Here is a 20,384-nt window from a genome sequence, read left to right as displayed (position 1 = left end):
GGTCACAAAAGCAAATTTTGTGGGGAATAATAGCCATTTTCTGTACTTTTGAGGCATAAGCAATTAGGAAATAACACTTACTACCCAGGAACAAAAAAAATCTGTTACACAGTGTCATCAATCGCAGCAGAAGCAGCAACAGTATGAGCAGCAGCAGAGGCAACGGTCGCTGCATCATCAATCAGTAGCAGGAGCACTAACAACAGCAAGCCACATCAGCAGTAGTAAGAGCATCAGCAGCAGCAGAATCAGCAGCAGCAGTTGCATCGTCAACATTATGATCAGCAGCGAGGGAAACAGTTGGAGCATTAGCAGCAGTTTAGACATCATCAGCAGCAGTATCATCATAATGATCTGTAGCTACAACACCAGAATCAGATGCATCAGCAGCAGCAGCTACATCAACATCAGCAGTGGCAGCATCATCATCAGCAGCACCAGCATTAGTTTCGTCAGCAGCAACTGCATCAGCAGCAGTATAAGCAGCAAACTCAGCATGACCATCATTATCAGTAGCCGCATAATAATTATCAGCGGCACCGGAATCAATGTTAACCAATGTTAAACCAAGAATGGTTCCACCCTGTGTGACCTCCAGCCGGCTAGAGGTCGTCGGGGTGATGCGGAGCGCGTGAATGAGAGAGAGGGACGCCACGGGCTGGAGGGTCGGCATCTCACGGGCAAAACAAAAAAAAACACAAAACGCGTCGCCCGGACACCCCACTCACGTTATCGGTGAACACAACGCCAAGCTTCCAGAGCTGATACTTGAAGTCGATGTAGTTGATTCTGGTAAGAAGAATAACAACAACAACAACAACACAAATCAGCGAGGACAAAAGTAAGAAAATTGCAAACCAGCGGCGCGAGCACGTGGCCATTACCAATGGCGCTGATTTCCTCCCCCCCCCCCACACAATCGTGCAAGTACGACGGAATTGGGGGCACCAAGCAAACAACAGTCCCCCCCCCCCTCTCACACCCCCCCCCCCCGACCTCGCCCCATGTCCCCTCCACCACCAACCAACCCTTCTGTCAAGTGTCCCTTTTTAAAAAGGCAGGAGAGGTAAGGCTCTCTCCCCCCCCCCCCCGTCACTGGATGCGCTTCTGCGGCGGCCGTCTGGAACGCTCTTCCCTTCCGATATTAGGAGGTCACTGGGAGCTACGCACTTTTTAAATCATCCGGATTGGAAACTCTTCTCTTTAGAACGGATTTTTTTGTTGGTTAGTTTGTTGTCCTTCCCCCCACCCACGCACCTCCGATGAGCACGGTTGGCTACGTACGGTGCGAAAGAAGTTCAACGTACGTACGTGCACGTACTGGGTAGGATTAAAGATGGCATTGTTGGTGTGCGCGTGGCAGCTGCCTATGACTTTTCCACGTGTCGGCAAGCATCTGTGCTATTGACACAGCCGTTGTCAATCCACTGCTGGATGATAGCCTCCCCCACACCCTGTAAGTCGCAGGGGTAGTTTGACCATACTTCGCATGAACGCAGCCTTTACAGAGGAGCTTCGTCTTGCGCGTGAATGTGTGTTTCCCTGTGGGGAGCGGTAGTGCCGTGGTTAGCGCGCTGTGCTACGAATCCAGCGACCTAGGTTCGCTTCCCGATCACGGCCAACGCCAGTGACGATTATCTGAGCCGGTACTGGGTCTCCCATAGGTCGACTCAGCCTCGAATGAGAGCCTGGTGCGGTGTGTAAACATCGACACTTGGGAGACAAAGGCAGCCAGGCGTAATGCTGGGCACCGACCCCTTCGTGTGCCGTTCCGGCCTTTGGAGGTGCTCGCTAACAGCTCTTGCCCCAATGGTCTGTTAAGGCTATAAGGGGGACCTTTATCCTTGTTTCCCTGTATGCGCGAGTGTCTGTAACATGTGTGCAAGTGAACGCGTGTGATTTTGCAGTGGTCGTTGGACCACTTGTGACAGTTTGAAGCAACCAAACTTTCTATTGGCCACGGTTCATCGTTTTGTAAAATTGCTGCCTTCAATTGGCTCCTCTCGATGGTTAGGGCACAAAATGCAGTCATCATTCCTGAATGAGTACCTTGATGGGCTGTGTGATTCAGTGGCGGGGGTCATCAGATGCAACACTGGAGGGAATCATCAAACCAAACTCATAAGTTCCATACATTAAAAAAAGGAAATCCTATTTGGAGCCTACAAGCCACTATAACGATATCCTCTTTAGGAAATGTCTGCACACAACATGTTTGCTGTTGGTTTTTATTTTCTTAGGTAATCTTTCATGCGTTTATTTGTGCGCTTTCTGTTCGGCAAACAATTCCCCAATTTTTCCGTTAAAAGGTACAAGGGTCTGTCTGTAAAGTCCGCGTCCTATTTATGTTGTTTGGAAGTCATCAAATTACCTTAACAAACCGATACTCTAACCACGAGATTGCACGCAACGGCACAATTTGCGTTTGTTATAATTCTTGACTTAAAGCTTTCGTGACTGCAGAAATTCATATTCTTTGGGTCTTTCAGTAAAGCCACGTAGATAGAAAAAATAATACAAATAATAACAATATCACGACGTTTCAATCGCAACACAAGCAATCGTTCACCTGATGACGATTGCTTGTGTTGCGATCGATCGCATGATGACGATTGCTTGTGTTGCGATCGAAACGTCATGATATTGTTATTATTTTTATTATTTTTTTATATCTACGTAGCTTTACCGAAAGACCCAAATAATTTGTTATAATTGTTGTTATTATTATTGGAATTATCGATTAAAATTGTGCGATCGTGTGATTACTCAGTATTTCTGAGAGGCTGGGAGAGCTGTAGAAACAGTAAGGTATTCAGCTGGAAGAAATGTGCTGTGAAGAAATTGCCTGAAACATCCCCGATAATATAATTACGTATTTACTTTCAAGGCCACACAGCATTATTGACGTGACTTGTCAAATGTGTAGGAAATGCGAGAGGAGTTATCTCTGCGTCACGTACGTGCTACCAACTTGGCTGCCATTGTAAATGTTTGCGATTAGTTTGCTGCCCTACACCCCGCGACTCCGATTCGCACGGCCGGTTGTGCGACGTACGGTGCGAAAGAAGTTCAACGTTACGTACAAACAACTAAACCCAGCCGTAGTTCCATCCGTTCTAATTTAGAGAAACTAAAGCTACGTGTCCACGACAGTGAGTGAGAGAGCAGTCTGGGCTGTGGCGGTACGCTTCTTACCTCAAGCGACCAGACGCCACAGCCTCCGCGACCTATGACCCTTCCCCATCCCTACCCCGCATCCCTTCACCTTCTCTTCACCTTCATAGTAAGGGGGCGGTGGCGTGGTGGGGGGTGATCATAATTAGTTTCGAGCGACGTTTCACATTCAACTCGCTCGGCTTGAGACGACGGCGTCGTTCAAAAGCGAACATGCGCAAGGGGCGATGGGCGCGCGCCGGATTTAGGAAATGCATTTAAGGCCGAGGAGGCCCGTCGAAATCTGCCGAAGATTAAACAATTGCCGCTGCGCCCTGGAGAGGTCAGACTCTGTTGAAACATCGAGGAGAAAACGACCACTCCACGGCGTGCACGGACACCGCACTGGGTGCGGACGATTCATCGGCCGCATTGGGCGCGGACGATTAGCCGGCTGCACTGGGCGCAGACGATTCATCGGCCGACCGGCGACCGCACGCTCGCGGCCGCCGGACCTGCGACGTCGCGCGAGGAACATTGTGACTGTTGTCGCTGCGGCCCCTGCGCCACGCAACATTTAATACGGAAGCAGAAGAAACCAAAAAATTTAAAATAGGACGGATTACATTTGGAGGCAACCCTTGTCAAAGTGAAGCTCTTGTCCTTTCCTGACCCCCCCCGCCTTCCGCCCCCCCCCCCCAAAAGGACCCACAGCGGTGCTGGTTCAGTGTTCTGACAAGGGCATTGACAATCGGCCAGAGCCACTCAGCCACGCTGCTGCTGCTATCTCGGCATATCCCTCCCTAAGAACCTTAACAAAACCCAAGGGAGGGGGGGACAGGGGTGGAGGTTCATTTTTGTAAGGGATAAGCTACAGTTAGGTTTAGTGAATTATTCACTCGGGGGGGGGGGGATTATACTCTATGACACATGAGTGGAAGTTCAACCCCACACCCCCATGCCCCTGTTCACATCAATGCAATTCGTTGGCTTCCATGACAGCACACAAACCGGACACGATTTGATGCAATCGAACATTGCAAAAGTCAGTTTTGACAATCAGACGATCCAGAGTTCTGGGATCTAGGCCTCGCACGAAAACATGCTATTCCTCTTTAAGATTATCCCATTTTGGTCCGACAAAAGCATGAATTGATCTCAAAGTAATAAAAGAAAATCGTTGTTCAAATTACAAATTGTATGGGAAGATGGCACCACCGGTAGACCTGAGCCAGTCATGGAAATCCCACATTTCTATGGCACGGGCTAGCCTATCCCTACACACAGCCACCGTTGATGTCTCAAGGTGGTGCTCATTTGATCAACCCGTAAACGATAACTGCTGGGCCCGAGTTTAGCATCCTGCCAGGATGTGAATTCTCAGCCTTCTGGTCCGTGAGTCGAGAGTTCGATCCACAGAGCCCCCCCTCTTGTGCATTTACGCTTCTCGGATTTGTAATCCAACAATCTCGGGGGCAAGGTTTGGTGAATTCACCCAAATGTTAGAGCCATCAAAAGCATCTGACGATGAACTGATGGGCAATGACTTTGGTGGGGCGGCGGTTGGGGGAGGTTGGTAGAACAGCAAGGAGGCGTCTAAAGAATCCCGCTGAAAAGTTTGAGCGTTGTTCGCACTGCGTGGGGTTTGCACGCTGCTCCCATTAAAAGTATACATTCCATGCTATCTGCCACGAATATGCCCGCAGACGATTACAAAGTTGACAAGGGCAATTTTATTTCTAAACACAGAGCTTCCTCGGGTTCCAATTGATTAAATATGATGGGATGCCACTTATTAAATTGTTTGTGCAGGGTAAAGGGCTAGGGGTCAGGGGGTTCAGGGTTAATGTCTAGGGTTTAAAGTCGACTGTTAAGGTTAGGGATAGGTTTTGGGGTTATGGGGTTATGGGTTTAGGGTTAGGAATCAACGTTTTGGGTTTAGAGTAATATGTTAAGGTTATGGATAGGATTTTGGGTTATATGTTTCGGGGATAGGGTTAGGAGTTTACGTTTAAGTTTTAAAGTAATCTGTTAAGGTTAAGGATAGAGTTTATCACTAGGCATTAGGGTTAGGGATTTAGGGTCACATTTAAGGGTTTGGGCTTATGGATAGGGTTAGGGCTCATGGGTAGGGCTACATGTTTAGGGGTTAAATGTTACGGTTTATAATTGGGATTTAACGATTCGGGGTTAAGTGGTATGGGTTTAGCGTCATGGCTTATGGATTGGGTTAAAGGGGTTAAAAGTTCGGGTTCAGGGTAAGGCATTGATTTATGGGTTTGGTGTTAGGGCTCGGGGTTAGAGGTCAGTGATTAGGACTATGGGTTTAGGTTATGGTCTCGGGTAAGGGGTTGTGGTTCATAGTTAGCATTAGGTTTTAGGAGTAGGGGTTAATGACTAGGAGTTTGTGGTTGGGCTTAATGATGAAGGGGTTAGGCTCAGGGGTTAGGAGTTAGACTTGGATTTTTAAAGTGGGGGGGGGGGGGTTATGCCATTGGAACCTGAGACTGCTTTTCTTGTCACGCATGTGTGGGGACAGTCGTCTGACAAAGATTCCAGTGAGAAATATTTGCCTCGTCTATCAACACAATGAACGCTCCTCCCTGGTGGAAAATATAGTAGTCATTAGAAACGACATAGGGCCGTAGATTATAGTACTGCACCAAACTCAGAACATTCATGAACTTTGACCATGAAATACTCACTGAATCTCAAGACTCTTTTTAAAGAAAGTTCCCACATTATAATGTTTTGGGCCAATTCCGAGGAGTTTGTATGTGGGAAGAAACTGGATTACTAAGAGAAGACCTTTGCATACGAGGGGATAACACACTCAAAGGGCGAGTTAATGAACCTTCTTGCTGTACTTCCATCACCCAGGGCCAGCAGGTTTGGGAGTCTCACTCATCTTATATGAGCCACCAACTCTTGCCTCCAAAGTACTGGATCCACCAGTGGTGTTGTTGTTGTTGTTATTATTATTATTATTGAGATTGCAGAATGATCGCTGGTTATAAGTTTTAGTCTACAGCAGTGGCCTGAAAACAGTGGCCTGAAACCAAACGACAGGACCAGAGGAGCCCTAAGCAAGCGGCCTCACGTGTCCATGGTTTAAAGTGCCGTCACGTTTAAAACTTGGGCCGGCTTCACAAATACATGGGGGGGGGGGCAAACGGGATTCGGCTGCCAAGATTAAACACGTTTTAAAGGTTTGGTTATGCACTTGAATACGTAAATAAAGGTATCACAACTGAGCGTTGAAGGAACATAAGTAGGTGAAGGATCATAAGTCGGTCAGTAGGAGCACGTTAATATACAGAAATGTTTGTAAAACGCGAACAATGAAAAAACGCATTAATGTGTAATTCAAATCGACCGTTGAATAGCGATACCCGTAAAAGAAAATAAGTGAATAGTAAGGAATCAACATGAACTGCGTCAATATTACTTGAAAAGTACATTGAGTGACGGGTGAAAAGCGTTTATGAGTGAATGGGTGAATGAATACAATACCTGGTTTCTTCGCACAAAAAAATCACACAGATTATGACTAGGGCCGTATTGAGCCAACACTTTACACATTAGCACACTTCTCAACGTGGCTCCAGACACAGCAGGGGGTACACAACTTTCGCCATTGGCAATGCTCTCAATGCAAGAAATGTGAGGTTCAAGTGTGACTCTAATCCACAGACGAACACCAGGCAACACGCAGAGCACTGATAATTCATCAATAAACCATGTTTATGCTTAAGCTAAGACTGCGAACACAAACGTTTACTGAAAGTCAGAAATTAACCCCAACTGTGTTTGCGACCTAGGTGAAATGTCTATCTGCACCTTTTTGCATTGAACGTGGACCCATTTCTTACAGAAAAGAGTCCTTGCTTACAAACATGGGGCAGTTCAACAGCGTTTGGTTCAAGCAAACCCGACTCCTGAAACCGGTCCACAGTTTTCTAACATTGAAACAATGCACTCAGAAGGTCGTGCAGTCGATGGATGGTGGAAAACAGAATTGCACTCTTTGCGTGGAGAAACACACGTGGGAAGGAGACATTATTTATGTATTTATCTGCCCTGTAGTGATTGCTTCAGGGGGCTCGTATTTTTCCCCACAAGAGGCTGTGTTTCTCACATAGTCCGTGACCTCACTATTGCAATAAACATCTCACGAGTCTTCACAACAAATCGTTCAACCCCTATTACCAGCTATTGCAAGAGACACCCTAGGAATGATCTCTCCAAGGTGAACTCTGATACAAGCACGCCTGCTGATTCAAAAAACAGCCTCTGGAATGAGCCTGTCCTTTTTTACCAAATGAAGGCCCAATAAGTGTGACAATTGGATAAAGTGCCAGAAAAATGGTGCAATGAGTACAGCAATATTATCCCCATTGTTGATTCATCCTACACCAATAGACTTGATATCCTAGTGATTAGAACCGTCAGCATCGAGGCATTTACACAGCGGTGGCTGGCCTGGCATGGGGCGTCGAGGCAAGATTGTCCCACCATCAAATTCAATTCGTCATCACAACGAGCCATGGGTCACGGTCCACTGCTGGATGAACGCCTCCTCGGGCTGCCACCACCTCGCAAAATAAATGTTGACCCACCAGTCGCCACTGTGTTTACATGGGCTCCAGGATAGAGTCACCTGGGAGATACTGACGGTTTGATTCCTACTAAAAACAACGTGGTAATTTAAGTAATTTGCATCGTGAATTACCAGCAAATACCATCAGCTGTAAAGTGGACGTTCAAGGCCCTATAATATAACTATTCAAGTGATTCGCCCGTTGTGTACTGGCGTGAAAACCCAAATATATTATGATTCATAAGTGATGAAGAATTTAAATTCCACAAATAGCAATAACTGTCCCAATGTAACAGAAGTTGATTGATTACGCTATCGAGCAAATCGTGAATACTTCTGTAGAGTATTCACGATTTCCAAAGTGGTGGTAGCTTCTCCAAGAATTCTCTTCCCTGATGAAACCGAAAACTAGAAACCTGTCACCTCGCTGCGTTTGCCGCCTGGCGAATGGAGGGTGTCAAAAATGACTGATTTGAAATAAAACGGTAATAAGGACAAAAATAGTTGTATCTGCACTGCAAGTAACTGGAGTGGAGTTTTACCCCCTGCACGGAATGGAGCAACGTTTACAGGTTCGACCCGGGAGAGCAGAGTGGGGGGGGGGGGAAGGGGGGACACTTTGAAAAGGAAAGCAACGTTAAGAGCATGCAACAACAACAACACACCAAGAGAAGAGAGTCAAAATGATGGGTCTACCTTTTCTGCTTTCCAGTAAATAACCCGCTTCACAGTGCAAGCGCGTCGTGGAGAAAAACAGGGTTATGAAATGGACAACATACGATTAGCGATGAACAGCAAGCAACATACTCTGTTTCATTGCAATGAAGGGCTCTTCATTTCAAACAGACACGTGTGATCTCAACAAGATTTGAGAATCATTTAAAATAAACATTGAATTATGCTTTTTTTTACGTACTGTATATTAACAACAAATATTTAATAAAACATTTATTTCGAAAAATGTTCCCCCCGAATTGTACCAAGATTGTGTTATTGTCGTCGCGTCATCACGAGACCAAGAATCCGCTTGGATGTTGCGCCAGAGCAGTGTCGACCCTTCCGTTAGAAAACAGCCCGCAGAAGTGGATTTCACAGAGCTGCCTCTGAGATCCATTCAAGTGACCTCTGGTTCACACGGAAGCAAGCAGCGCAAACCCCACTCACCCTGCATATACGAGTGAAGTCCATGGGAGTCAAACGGATAATTTTGTTCTCAATAGCTGTAATTCAACCAAATTATCAGCAGAACCAAATGTGATGGTGTTTTTTGTGCCATCGCTGGAAGCCGGGCTTAGGCGATCAATTTATTCAACTTAAGGACCCAGTTTATTCACATGCAGCTGCCTGGATTGAAACCCAGGACCTCAGTGGTGCATTAATTCGTATTTTTATGCATTAAAAAAAACATAATTCAAGATAGCATGTAAATCACATCATGAAAAGCAGCTTTACTTTTTAATGGCTGAGGTTTCAGATCACACATCAAATACGCATAGAAGTTCACGTTTTCCTGTTTTGGGTTATGAACTTAGACATCATTAAATATTTGAGGAGATTTAGATATCTTTTTTTACTGATCAAAATCGGGGAGGATGTTGAGCAAACATGAGAACATCGTCAAATGTGTTTCTAAAACGTGTTCTACACTTTAAAAGGAGATAATGGAAACGTGCCCAATGCATTCACGCACTTCAGAAAATACGACACGATTGCATTCTTCTTTTGTTCTTTCAATGAGGGAAAAAATAATGATCTTCATCACCGTGGAGAGCATTCCACGTGCTTAATGGATAGGACCAAAGCAGCGGTGTATGCTTAAAGCAACCACTTCACCAAGTGGTGACTAATGATAGTGACTATTTTTACAATCTCATCAGCCCCACTAACAAATGAATTTATCCGAGACGTGTGTCCGAAACTTACGATCAAGGTGCAGCCCTGCAATTCCTCGCTCGCGCCACTGCGAAAGGGAACCCCCCCCCCCCCTTCCAGACAGAGCTCAGGAGAGCCCTTCCAGCGGGGTATTTGGCCTACTCTTCCACGCTGGCCAGAGAGTCTCGGGAAGAGGTGGGAGTACTGGCAATCTACCCCACCACACGTGGCCCCCCCACTCATCAACGAGCTGTGGTGAACCCACTGAGATGGTCGGGTGCACAGAGTCGTTGGTGGGGATTTTTGTGTTTTAAACAAAAACTTGCCCCACCGTTCTTTCAACCGCCGTGCCGCAAATATCGAATCAATCGCAAGTCCATCGCACTGACCGTTACGCCACGGCGGTTGACCCAACTATGCCTCGTGTGTCCAGCGGTGTGAAATCGGAATTTCCCGTTAAAGACGCTGCTCCACGAAATTATAATAATTGTGTTCATAGCGAACACTGCTGTAAATAACGTGCATGAAAGGGGCCTTTTACTTACACTGGTCTTAATGGGAATTATTTAAAATGGAAACGTGGATTCTTGGGTGTAAATCTGGGCGCAAAATCTGCAAAAACGCAAAATGATGAACTCTCCAATTTTAACGAATAAGCCTCAGAAGCAAATCGTCGTACAAATTTGGCCCGACTGACCTAGCGTTGTGAAGCAGACCACGAGCGAAAATGAACACAGCTTAGTGTGGCTTTCAGGGGTGGCGGTTATTGAAAACAAACGAGTGGCATTTTTTAGTCGAATGGCTGTTAGTGGCAGACACAATTCGAAAATGCATCTCCAACAATGCATTGCGCTTGTGATGATGACAGAGTTTGCTTGAGCAAGCCTCACAAAGTTTCTGGAGTGACATTGGTTGTGACAAAGCGTGGAGACAAATTCAATAAAATTCTGACACCTTATGTAATTATGAGCACGGGGGAAGTACGAAATCTCACATTACGTCCAACAATTTATATTTAGCAGGCAATATTACGTATATAATTGTCATAACTAGCATCTATACGCGGCATATTCAAATTCAATTACTATTTTTGAAATGTTAAACATGTTAAGCATTATTAAATTCTAAGAAGTTTTTTTTATGTTACCACCAATTGTCTTGTGTTATCGCTTCTGCAACTGTTTAAATCATCAGAATACCTGTGTCATATTAGGGAATGGTCCTAAAAAATGATATCGCAAAACCTACGTAGGCATCTCTTACACAACATTAAACAATGCTCATTTTATGCATTGTAAAAACTGTGGTTTTAACACTGCATAAAAAAACTGTGGTTTTTACACATCAGTGTTCTGCAATATTTAACAAAAAATGATCCCTCGAAATGGGACAGGACATAAAATGAACATCTCCTTATCAATCCACTGCTGAATGATGGTCTCCGCATGCCACGCCAGTCGTGGGGGGTTGTTTAGCCATACTTCACCATTCTGGTCATTCATTAAGGGTCGGTGAAGTACGCTGAAGGGATCCAAGATCGGTTCAGATATCACTTGCTACTGACGATAACCATGGCAGGGCATCTAACTTGGGTGACCAGGGTTCATTGTGTAGTAAGCTAACCACCGCTCCACATTATCCTCAGCACCATTATCCTCATGAATTCAGAATGCGAAACAAGAATGCAGTGTTCGCTGGCTCGCAAAGCCACGTAACTATGTCGGCAAAAAAAATACGGTATACAAAACACTACGAATGTTTTCGGCGTCAAAAAAACACAGCTTCGTATTTTGACGAAGCATGAAACTAAACCGCATTTAATCTTTTCAACTACATCACCAATAACGGACTCTGCATTTTGTCCTCGATCCACGAACACTGTTCCCGGGATTGCTCGAAGCCGCCTTGTGTGTTGCGCTGGAAACGTTACGAACTGCCGCCGTTATAATCCCAGCGCCATCGCTTTGAGTCGCAAGACAGCCTCTGACGGGCACGGCCAACTGGGCATTTATTTGCCTTCATGCAAATACGTGCACCCTGAGAGGGGGGGGGGGGGCAGATACGGTGACGTTGCTTTAATCTCCGCTCAAATGTCACGCAAATTAAACCTCCGTGATCCGGTGAGGTGCGCAAACATCGTCGTTTGCGTCACACGCGCGTGTCCCGAAGCCCGTCGAGACTACGACGCAGCCGAGTAGTGGCGAGCCAATCCCACGTTGGAAACATACTCGTGAACGGAACCGGCCAAACATACCCAGGGAGGGGGGGCAGGACCCTTCTGAGAGAGAGAGAGAAGAGTGAGGCTAACCTGAAAATAACAATCAAGGCCTATTAAGATTTTCTTTCCGTTCCCTGCGATGTCACCGTAAATGCTGAATTTTGGCGGTGGATGTAGCGTCTCTGGTGGCCGTTGGGGTCGTGTGCAGGGCCGGATTAAGGCACGGGGCTTTCAAGGCTGCAGCCCAGGGGCCTCCAGAGATGAAATGCCATTTGTGAATGCTGAATTATATTTGTTGTTAGCCTTGTGAAAATTAATTGTATTTTTCTTCAACTTTGTTTTCCTTTGGAAAATATTACTGGGGGCCTCACAGTACCTGTAGCCCAGGGGCCTACACAATCTTAATCTGGCCCTGGTTGTGTGAACCCATTGTTATAGGTGATCATGTAAATGTCCAGGCCTTTGCAAGTCCACTGCTAGATGAAGGCTCCCCACAGTGTGTCAGTTCTGGGCGTAATTGGAGCATACTTCTCAATGCTTCTAAGGGCGCGTTTATATTATTTGGATGAGATTATTTGGAGAATTTAGATTACCTGGCTGCGATAAATGTTCTTATGATAAGCCAATTCGTTGAGCTATCATTTGTGGCCAGGTCGCTTCCGAAAGAGCTAATAGCTCAGTGGGCTTTACCTGGTAAAATAAACATATATATACTTTTTAAGTGATTCGCTTACCTTTTATAAACTTTGCACATCCTATTGTGCTTTCGGATTGTTTATTGTAACTTTCTGACCCAGTGCCCAGAGTGGACATCTGTGGAAAAGAGCTTTCTAGCTCATCGGATTCCTCCTGCAGTATAACTAAAGATTTCTGTTTCTGGTTGAAGGGGGGATGTTTGGGGCGGCAGTGAGGGCGGATTCGGATACCGTTGGCTACTCGAATTGGAACTGCGGCCAGGGCTCAATTCATAATGAAGGTTTTTTTGGGTTCAATCCCGCGAATATAAATGTGCCGTTAACCGGTCACCGCACGATACAGCCAATTAGTAAGGGTCGTCACGTAAACAAAAAACGTGGCAATTCGTTACAACTTCAGCACACCGGTGTGTTGGAGAGTAAACCCACAAGATTTACAATTTGAGTACACTGGTGTGCAGAATAAGTAACGAATTGACACGTTTTATTTACGTGACAAACCTCACTAATTGGCTGCGTCGGGTGGTGGTGGGCTAACGACACATGTATATTTACATGATCTGACCAGGAAAAAAAAAAGTTTTTTACGAATAATATTGGTCACGTCTTGAACTCAGAAGTCAAGTGACTGGGTTCCCAACGCAACTCACAAAACCATCATGGCACTGAACTAATCTCATGCAATAGCGGATACTACAATCGGAATCAAAGTAGAGCAACACGAGCACTATTCGACATGTGTATTGTGAGCGTAATAACCGACTTCAATCGATGAATCGATGCATCGCTAAATGCCTCTCATCATTACTTTCCATAATAATTGTTTCTGTCCTGCCTTTCACCTGGTCACCCGCTGGGATTAGTATAATTGACTTGCTGAGACCATCAATTTTGTGGCACTTAATAACCTAGTTTTATCTCCTTGGTGACGAGCGTGGGAGTGGAGAATCAAAATCTCATGTTTTTATGATGGCACTTTCAGCTGCATGCAACTTCTACGTGTCTGATAGGTGTACACAGACAAAGAAATATAATGCGAATGCCCGGGTCACCAGCTCCAGCCTGAGACACAAACCCTTACAGTCACTTTGTGTGGCAAGGTCTCCCCACCCAAACAAACACAAGCCGCTCTCTGCTATCTATGGAACCTGCCTGACTTACACACGCACCGACGCTCGGCTGCTACCATGGACCCTGCCTGACTTACACACACACCGACGCTCGGCTGTTACCATGGACCCTGCCTGACTTACACACGCACCGACGCTCGGCTGCTACCATGGAACCTGCCTGACTTACACACACACCGACGCTCGGCTGTTACCATGGACCCTGCCTGACTTACACACACACCGACGCTCGGCTGTTACCATGGACCCTGCCTGACTTACACACACACCGACGCTCGGCTGTTACCATGGACCCTGCCTGACTTACACACACACCGACGCACGGCTGTTACCATGAACCCTGCCTGACTTACACACACACCGACGCACGGCTGTTACCATGGACCCTGCCTGACTTACACACACACCGACGCTCGGCTGCTACCATGGACCCTGCCTGACTTACACACACACCGTCGCTCGGCTGTTACCATGGACCCTGCCTGACTTACACACACACCGACGCTCGGCTGTTACCATGGACCCTGCCTGACTTACACACACACCGTCGCTCGGCTGTTACCATGGAACCTTCCAGACTTACATGATGGTGAGGAGGCTCTCCTGCTCCTCAGGTGCGGACATCTCCTTGCTGAAGTCCAGCGTGTTCTTGTCGAGACCCAGGAGCTCACTCATGCGGTCGCGGCCGTAGAAATCTCCGTACTTCTCCATTACCTGCGTGCCGATGCAACGACAGCGACGGGTTACGTTGAATCGAGGGAAAGCGTTAAAAGTTCGAGTTTCAAGTTCAATTTGTTTAACCAGGTGCGGTTCTCCCCGAGCAAGCTTTCCCGGCTAGTGGAACGAAACGTCGGACATCACGCATCGACGCGCGGCACGACTGGGGAGAGCTAAAATATTCCCTTAGTTATCAGACCGAGGAGCGACGGCCATGCCGTTGAATATTCGCAAATGAGAAATATAAACAAGAAAGATCAAGGGTGTTCTCAAAGGTATCATGTATTATTGATGAAGGTAAAAGTGCAGCCCTGCAATTACTTCCTGCAGCCAGAAAGGGCCTCCGCTCAGAGTTATTTTGGCCTACTCTTCTACACCGGCCAGACACCCTGGAAGAGGCGGAATATCCACACTCTACCCCCCCACACGTGAAATGCCGATCGACCGCATGTGGTGAACCCATGCGCTGTTCACCGCTGGGTTGGACATACGCGGGAAATATCAGAAACTTTGTACGGGTGCATGTTGAACTTTTTCTGCACCGTACGTAGCCAACAGTGCTGATCAGAGGGGTCAACTTGCACCATTGTTTTCCAACTGCCTCGTTAGCAGATGACATCGAAGTGGCGATCCTTGGGTATATATAGAGAGCAGATTGAGCTATTGGCGATGCAACTACATACGCACACAAGCTTGGTATTATTAGGATTCTATAGTCCGGGATTAATCCATCTGAACTTCAACACGGTTGTCATGGCGACACACACCGCACTCGTTTGAAACGCTCCGACGTCAGAAAGTGAAAACCCACCGGTTTAATGTCAGCGCGGTGCTGAATCGCGGCAACTAGTCGGATCGCTCGCACGATAAGTCATCGCCACGCTCGCCTCTTTGCATAATCCACTTTGTGCTTATCCAACAAGTGACGTTAATGCGGCCTCTTTGTGTGTCCGCTTCAACGTTACCCCCCCCTCTCTCGGGCGCACAAACGTGCGATTCCGTATGCCACAGCAGAAGCACGGTTCTCAGTGGTGAATTTACACATAACGGGATTACATATTTCACTTTAATGTTCTTTATTTAATGACCGGAGAAGCGTCCTTTTTTTTTTTTATTAAACACTGCAACGGTTGTTAGTCCGCTCTGCCCGAAGCACGTCCTTAGTGTTCACTTTCATACCTTGCGCTTAATGAACTTGTCCCAGTAGTTGTTGGGAAATGACCTGCGAGCACAAAAGCAACGCAGTTAAAATGAGAGGCATGCATCAGCTCTTGTTACCGACGATGGGTGATGCGTGTTGGTGTTTTAGCGTCAGCTGTCCCTGACGGTGGAAGTCTAATTGTGTTAAAGTGAGCATTTCCTACTGGTGGTTCTGAACCAGTTGTGGAAATTATACATTTCAATGGTCAGGACCAATCTATCCAGAGGACAATTGTATATTTTTTTTAAATGTGTGCGTATTTCATTGATCCACAGAGGGATGATTGGCTAAATAAGAGGTTAAAACATGTAACCATGTTATTACCAATTATTATGCATTGTTTTTATGCATTATATATTTTTTCTCTCAGGAAAGACCCCAGTGATTATCAAGATTATTTCAGGAAGGTAAAACTGACTTTCCATGGTAAAACTGGACTTCCAGGGTAAAACTGGACTTCCCATGGTAAAACTGGACTTCCCATGGTAAAACTGGACTCCCATGGTAAAACTGGACATCCCATGGTAAAACTAGACTTCGCATGGTAAAACTGGACTCACATGGTAAAACTGGACGTCCATGGTAAAACTGGGCTTCCCATGGTAAAACTGGACTTCCATGGTAAAACTGGACGTCGATGGTAAAACTGGAATTCCCATGGTAAAAGTGGACCTCCCATGGTGAAACTAGACTCCCATGGTGAAACTGGACTTCCCATGGTAAAACTGGACTACCCATGGTAAAACTGGACTCCCATGGTCAAACTGGACTCACATAGTGCAATTGGGAAATTTTTTATCGTATCGCATCGTGAAACACGATATCGCAGCAACTCTCAGATCATCAAAATCGACAGTGACTTCCCGGTCAAATGAGCATCGATGCAGTAGTCGCTCATCTCCTGTTAACACAGCCCTGAGCCAAGTGGCAGAAATTCCACGAAGCACCGGTTTCCTTCCCCGCAAAGTTTGATGCTCCGACTGCGAGCCGCTCGCTCTGCCGCTGGGCCATCTGGCGAGTGTGGGTAACTCCGTTGACGCACGCATTACGTAGAGGACTTGCACGCGTGCGCGCGCACACGCACGTACTGGGTGTTTATGACGAGTCCATCCCACTGGCCCTTGATGTCGTCATCGTCCGGCTGCTCCGTGATGTACAGACCGTCAAACTCCAGGTTCCGGGCGAGTTCCTTCTCCCGTTTGAACACGACCAACGGCACCTGCGCAAAACAACGAATTGTGCATCAGATTGACACCCACAGAGGTCCCCCCGTAGAGTATTTACAGTCTTTAGGGGCGAGCGCTATTAAGCGAGCATCCATGAAGGCCGACATGGCACACGAGGGGTGGGTGCCCAGCACCACGCCCGGCCACCTTTATCTCCCAAGTGGCGATGTTTACACGCCACACGTTTAAGGCTGAGTTAACCTAGGGGAAGCCTGGACCCGGTTCAGATAATCGTCACTGGTGTTGGCCGTGAGCGGGTATCGAACTCGGGTCGTCGAGTTCGTAGTGCAGCGCGCTAGCCACCACACTACCGCTCCCCACACACACATACAAAGACAAAGATCCCCCGTATAGCCTTTTACAGAATCCAGGGATAAGTGCTATTAGCGAGCACCTATGAAGGCCGGCACGGCACACGAGGGGGTGGGTGGCCAGTACCACGCCCGGCCGCTTTTGTCTCCCTATCGGTGATGTTTACACATCGCACCAGGTACTCATTTGAGGCTGAGTCGACCTAGGGGAGGCCCAGGACCGGTTCAGATAATCGTCACAGTGGTGTTGGCCGTGAGCGGGAATCGAACCCGGGTCGCCAGGTTCATAGCGCAGCGCGCTAACCGCTACACCACCGCTCCCCACAACACACACACACGCACACACACGCACACACGCGCACACACGCGCACACGCGCGCACACGCGCGCACACGCACGCACACGCGCGCACACGCGCGCACACGCGCGCACACGCGCGCACACGCACGCACACGCACACACACGCACACACACGCACACACACGCACACACACGCACGCGTGTAATGGACGACCATGAATCCCCTTGCTCGCCCCCCCTCCCCCGTCCCTGTCAGCAGGCCAGCGCACCTTGAGGCAGTAGTATCCGATGATGCAGAGGATGGAGAGCACCGTATGGGCAATGGAGAGGAACTTGAGCGACGGGGCCATGTATCCCGTGCTCTCCTCTAGGATGAAGTAGGAGAGGTCCTCGTCGTCGTCGTCATCGTCGCCGCCGCCTCCGCCATTGCCTCCTCCTCCTCCTCCGTCGTCATCGTCGCCGACGGCCGAGCCCAGCAGGTCGTCGAGGTCGATGCCGGAGGCCTCCTCCAGCTCCTCCGCCATCTCGTTGAGGTCGGTCGTCACCTGGCCGCGCGAGTCACCGGCGTTCGGAGCGTTCAGGATTAGTGCCGAGCGACAAGATGCAACGCACGCATCTACAGTGAACTTCTTTCGCGCCGCACGTGGCCGACCGCGCCGATCTGGGCTTGTGTCGTTTTTGGGATTGCAGCCCGAGCGGAATGTAAACCAATCAAAATTAACTTCTCTCAAGGCGTCCCTTCGACGTAACATTCTCGTCCTCCGTTCAAACATTACAAGCATGCACTCGATTAGCACGGTTGGCTATGTACTGTGCGAAGGAAGTTCAACATTCGTACATACACACTTAGAAGAGTAACCGGGTTACATTACAAATGTACATTTGAGAATGTTTAGTTTTCGTCTGTGAATGCCAGGCGAAACAGGTTTGGGGAATTAAGTTTGTTTTGAAAATGTTGAGGGTCGGGCAATCCCTGAGTTTAGTTTGCTAAGTTTCTTGAACCAGCTGGGGCCAGGAGTGGGCAAAACTTGACCCCACTTTTCTCCCGGGCAAATGGAGAGCGGCACAGACTAAGTGTTTCTAACCTAGAGAATTCCACAGGGTAGGAGCCATGTCAGCAAAGGAACACACCTTACATATTCTCTCTTCTTCCGAGTTATCTGACCAGCATTGAAGAGTAGGCCCAAATATTGCCAGAGAGGTGCTCTGTAGAGTTCCCTTTAATGGATGCCCTTCCGTCCATCGCGGGGTAAGCAGATCACGGATTGTGACGATGATGATGGTGGTGGTGGTGATGATGGTGGCATCTTGCCTTGTAGAAGAGAAGAATGAAGTTGATTGCAAACGCGACGAACAGGGCCAGCATCCGGAGGTTGTAGAAATTCCGAGCCAATGAATTCTGAAAAAAGAAACCAACATCAAAGACGCACAGTGTAGAGCACGTGGCATGTGTGTGTGTGTGTGCGTGCGTGCTTCAATGTTTGCAAGATTAAAACTGGTACGTCAATTATGAGGCTTTGAAGAGGTTTGGAGATATTGAAAGCACACAAAATGTTTATTGGGAATTAAATAATGTAAACAAAGCCTAACCGCCGCGTAAAAACCCATTACATTTAGAGAACAACTATAAACCGAACCTTACAATGAGCTGATATAATTACGAAAATTAACTCCCATATTAAGTACAATTCCATGCATCAATTATGTACGATAATAATACGCACACAATGGTTATGTTCCCGAGGGGTGGCACAGTGGTTAGCGCACCACGCTACGAAACCGGTGACCTGAGTACGGTCCCCCGGTCACGGCTAAAATTGGTGGCGAGTGAAATCCCAACCGGCCTTGCTCCCCCCCCCCCACCTTCATCATCATCACGACCCATGGGCAGATCACCCCCGTAGGTCTCCACTGCAACATTTTGCCATTTGTTTCCACTTATTCTCCAGCAGTGGCCGCGTCTTTCTGGCACCGATCTCTTATGATGTCCTCGCCGTCGACAAGCAATTTTCTGCGAGGTCTTCCTCTCTTTCAAGGCCCTTCCATTATCCCAAACAACAACGCCGCACTTTCAATGCTCCTGTTGTTGCTCATCCTACATCCCCTCCACCTCTTGTGGTCCCCTTCCTCTGTGTAAATTGGTTCTCGGGGTAAGGCGGGAGATGAGCAGTGTCGCCGCTTGCTTGCCACCACTCTCGCTGTTGCTTACGCTCAAGAGGTCTCCCCGATCACGGTTCTTTTTGCGGTTTTCAAGTCGAATTTAGCGAGAGAAGGAAAAGTGTTCGTTGTTTTTCACCCTAAATTGATTTTAATTAATTCGTCCAGCATAGAGAGAGAGAGACAGGCATAAACACCCTCCCGTTAATTTGTACTCAACTGCTCCATGCAAATTTCACGCTCAACAGGGATTGAAAGATAATTGAACAAATTAGTATTCTAACCCACTAAACATCAAACACGCGTACGTACGCGTCTGGGCATAATATATATGCATTTTCTTATCAGGTATGTAAAGATTCACTCTCTGGAGATTGCAAGATCCGTCACAATTTAGGGCCTCGATTAAACTCGACAACGAATGTTTTCATCTGCCTTTGGTCCCCCATCTTGATCACACGGCGCCTTCTGTAATTCCATCCCGCCCGCACCATTTTGTTCACCCCACCACCGTGACGTTACTAAGGGCTCGTGCCTGCCCCACACCTCTCCACTCATTCATTGCCCCCGCCCAGCACCTCCGATTAGCACGGATGGCTGCGTACGGCGCGAAAGAAGTTCAACGTACACACACACAGGATTCTCCACTTTGTCCACATCCACTCCCCCACACAGGCCTTCAGACTTCGAGCCACCTCTATCTAGGTCTGCCTCTCGTCCTCCACCCCTGGCCATGTTTGTTTGTTGTAGTACGGAGTTAGACTGATGGCCTTAATCTAAGTTGGCTTGTGGTTGTTGTTGTTG

The 20,384-nt window shown here is 47.5% G+C and overlaps 1 protein-coding gene across 1 annotated transcript in view; it reads right to left on the bottom strand.

Annotated features, from left to right (window-relative positions):
- Positions 1-20,384, bottom strand: part of LOC144949015 (ryanodine receptor 2-like) — a 260,188-nt gene that overhangs the window by 52,642 nt on the left and 187,162 nt on the right. Inside the window, exons 97-103 of the mRNA XM_078878800.1 lie at positions 18,736-18,822; positions 17,693-17,968; positions 16,675-16,805; positions 15,565-15,607; positions 14,252-14,382; positions 8,450-8,476; positions 729-789 (exon numbers count right to left, since the gene is read on the bottom strand). Coding sequence (XP_078734926.1) covers positions 729-789; positions 8,450-8,476; positions 14,252-14,382; positions 15,565-15,607; positions 16,675-16,805; positions 17,693-17,968; positions 18,736-18,822 — 756 coding nt within the window. The remainder of the gene's footprint in view (positions 1-728; positions 790-8,449; positions 8,477-14,251; positions 14,383-15,564; positions 15,608-16,674; positions 16,806-17,692; positions 17,969-18,735; positions 18,823-20,384) is intronic.

Source organism: Lampetra fluviatilis, chromosome 52 (genome assembly GCF_964198595.1).
Source record: "Lampetra fluviatilis chromosome 52, kcLamFluv1.1, whole genome shotgun sequence".
NCBI classification, from domain to species: Eukaryota; Metazoa; Chordata; class Hyperoartia; order Petromyzontiformes; family Petromyzontidae; genus Lampetra; species Lampetra fluviatilis.
This window is presented reverse-complemented; position numbering and strand designations above follow the sequence as displayed.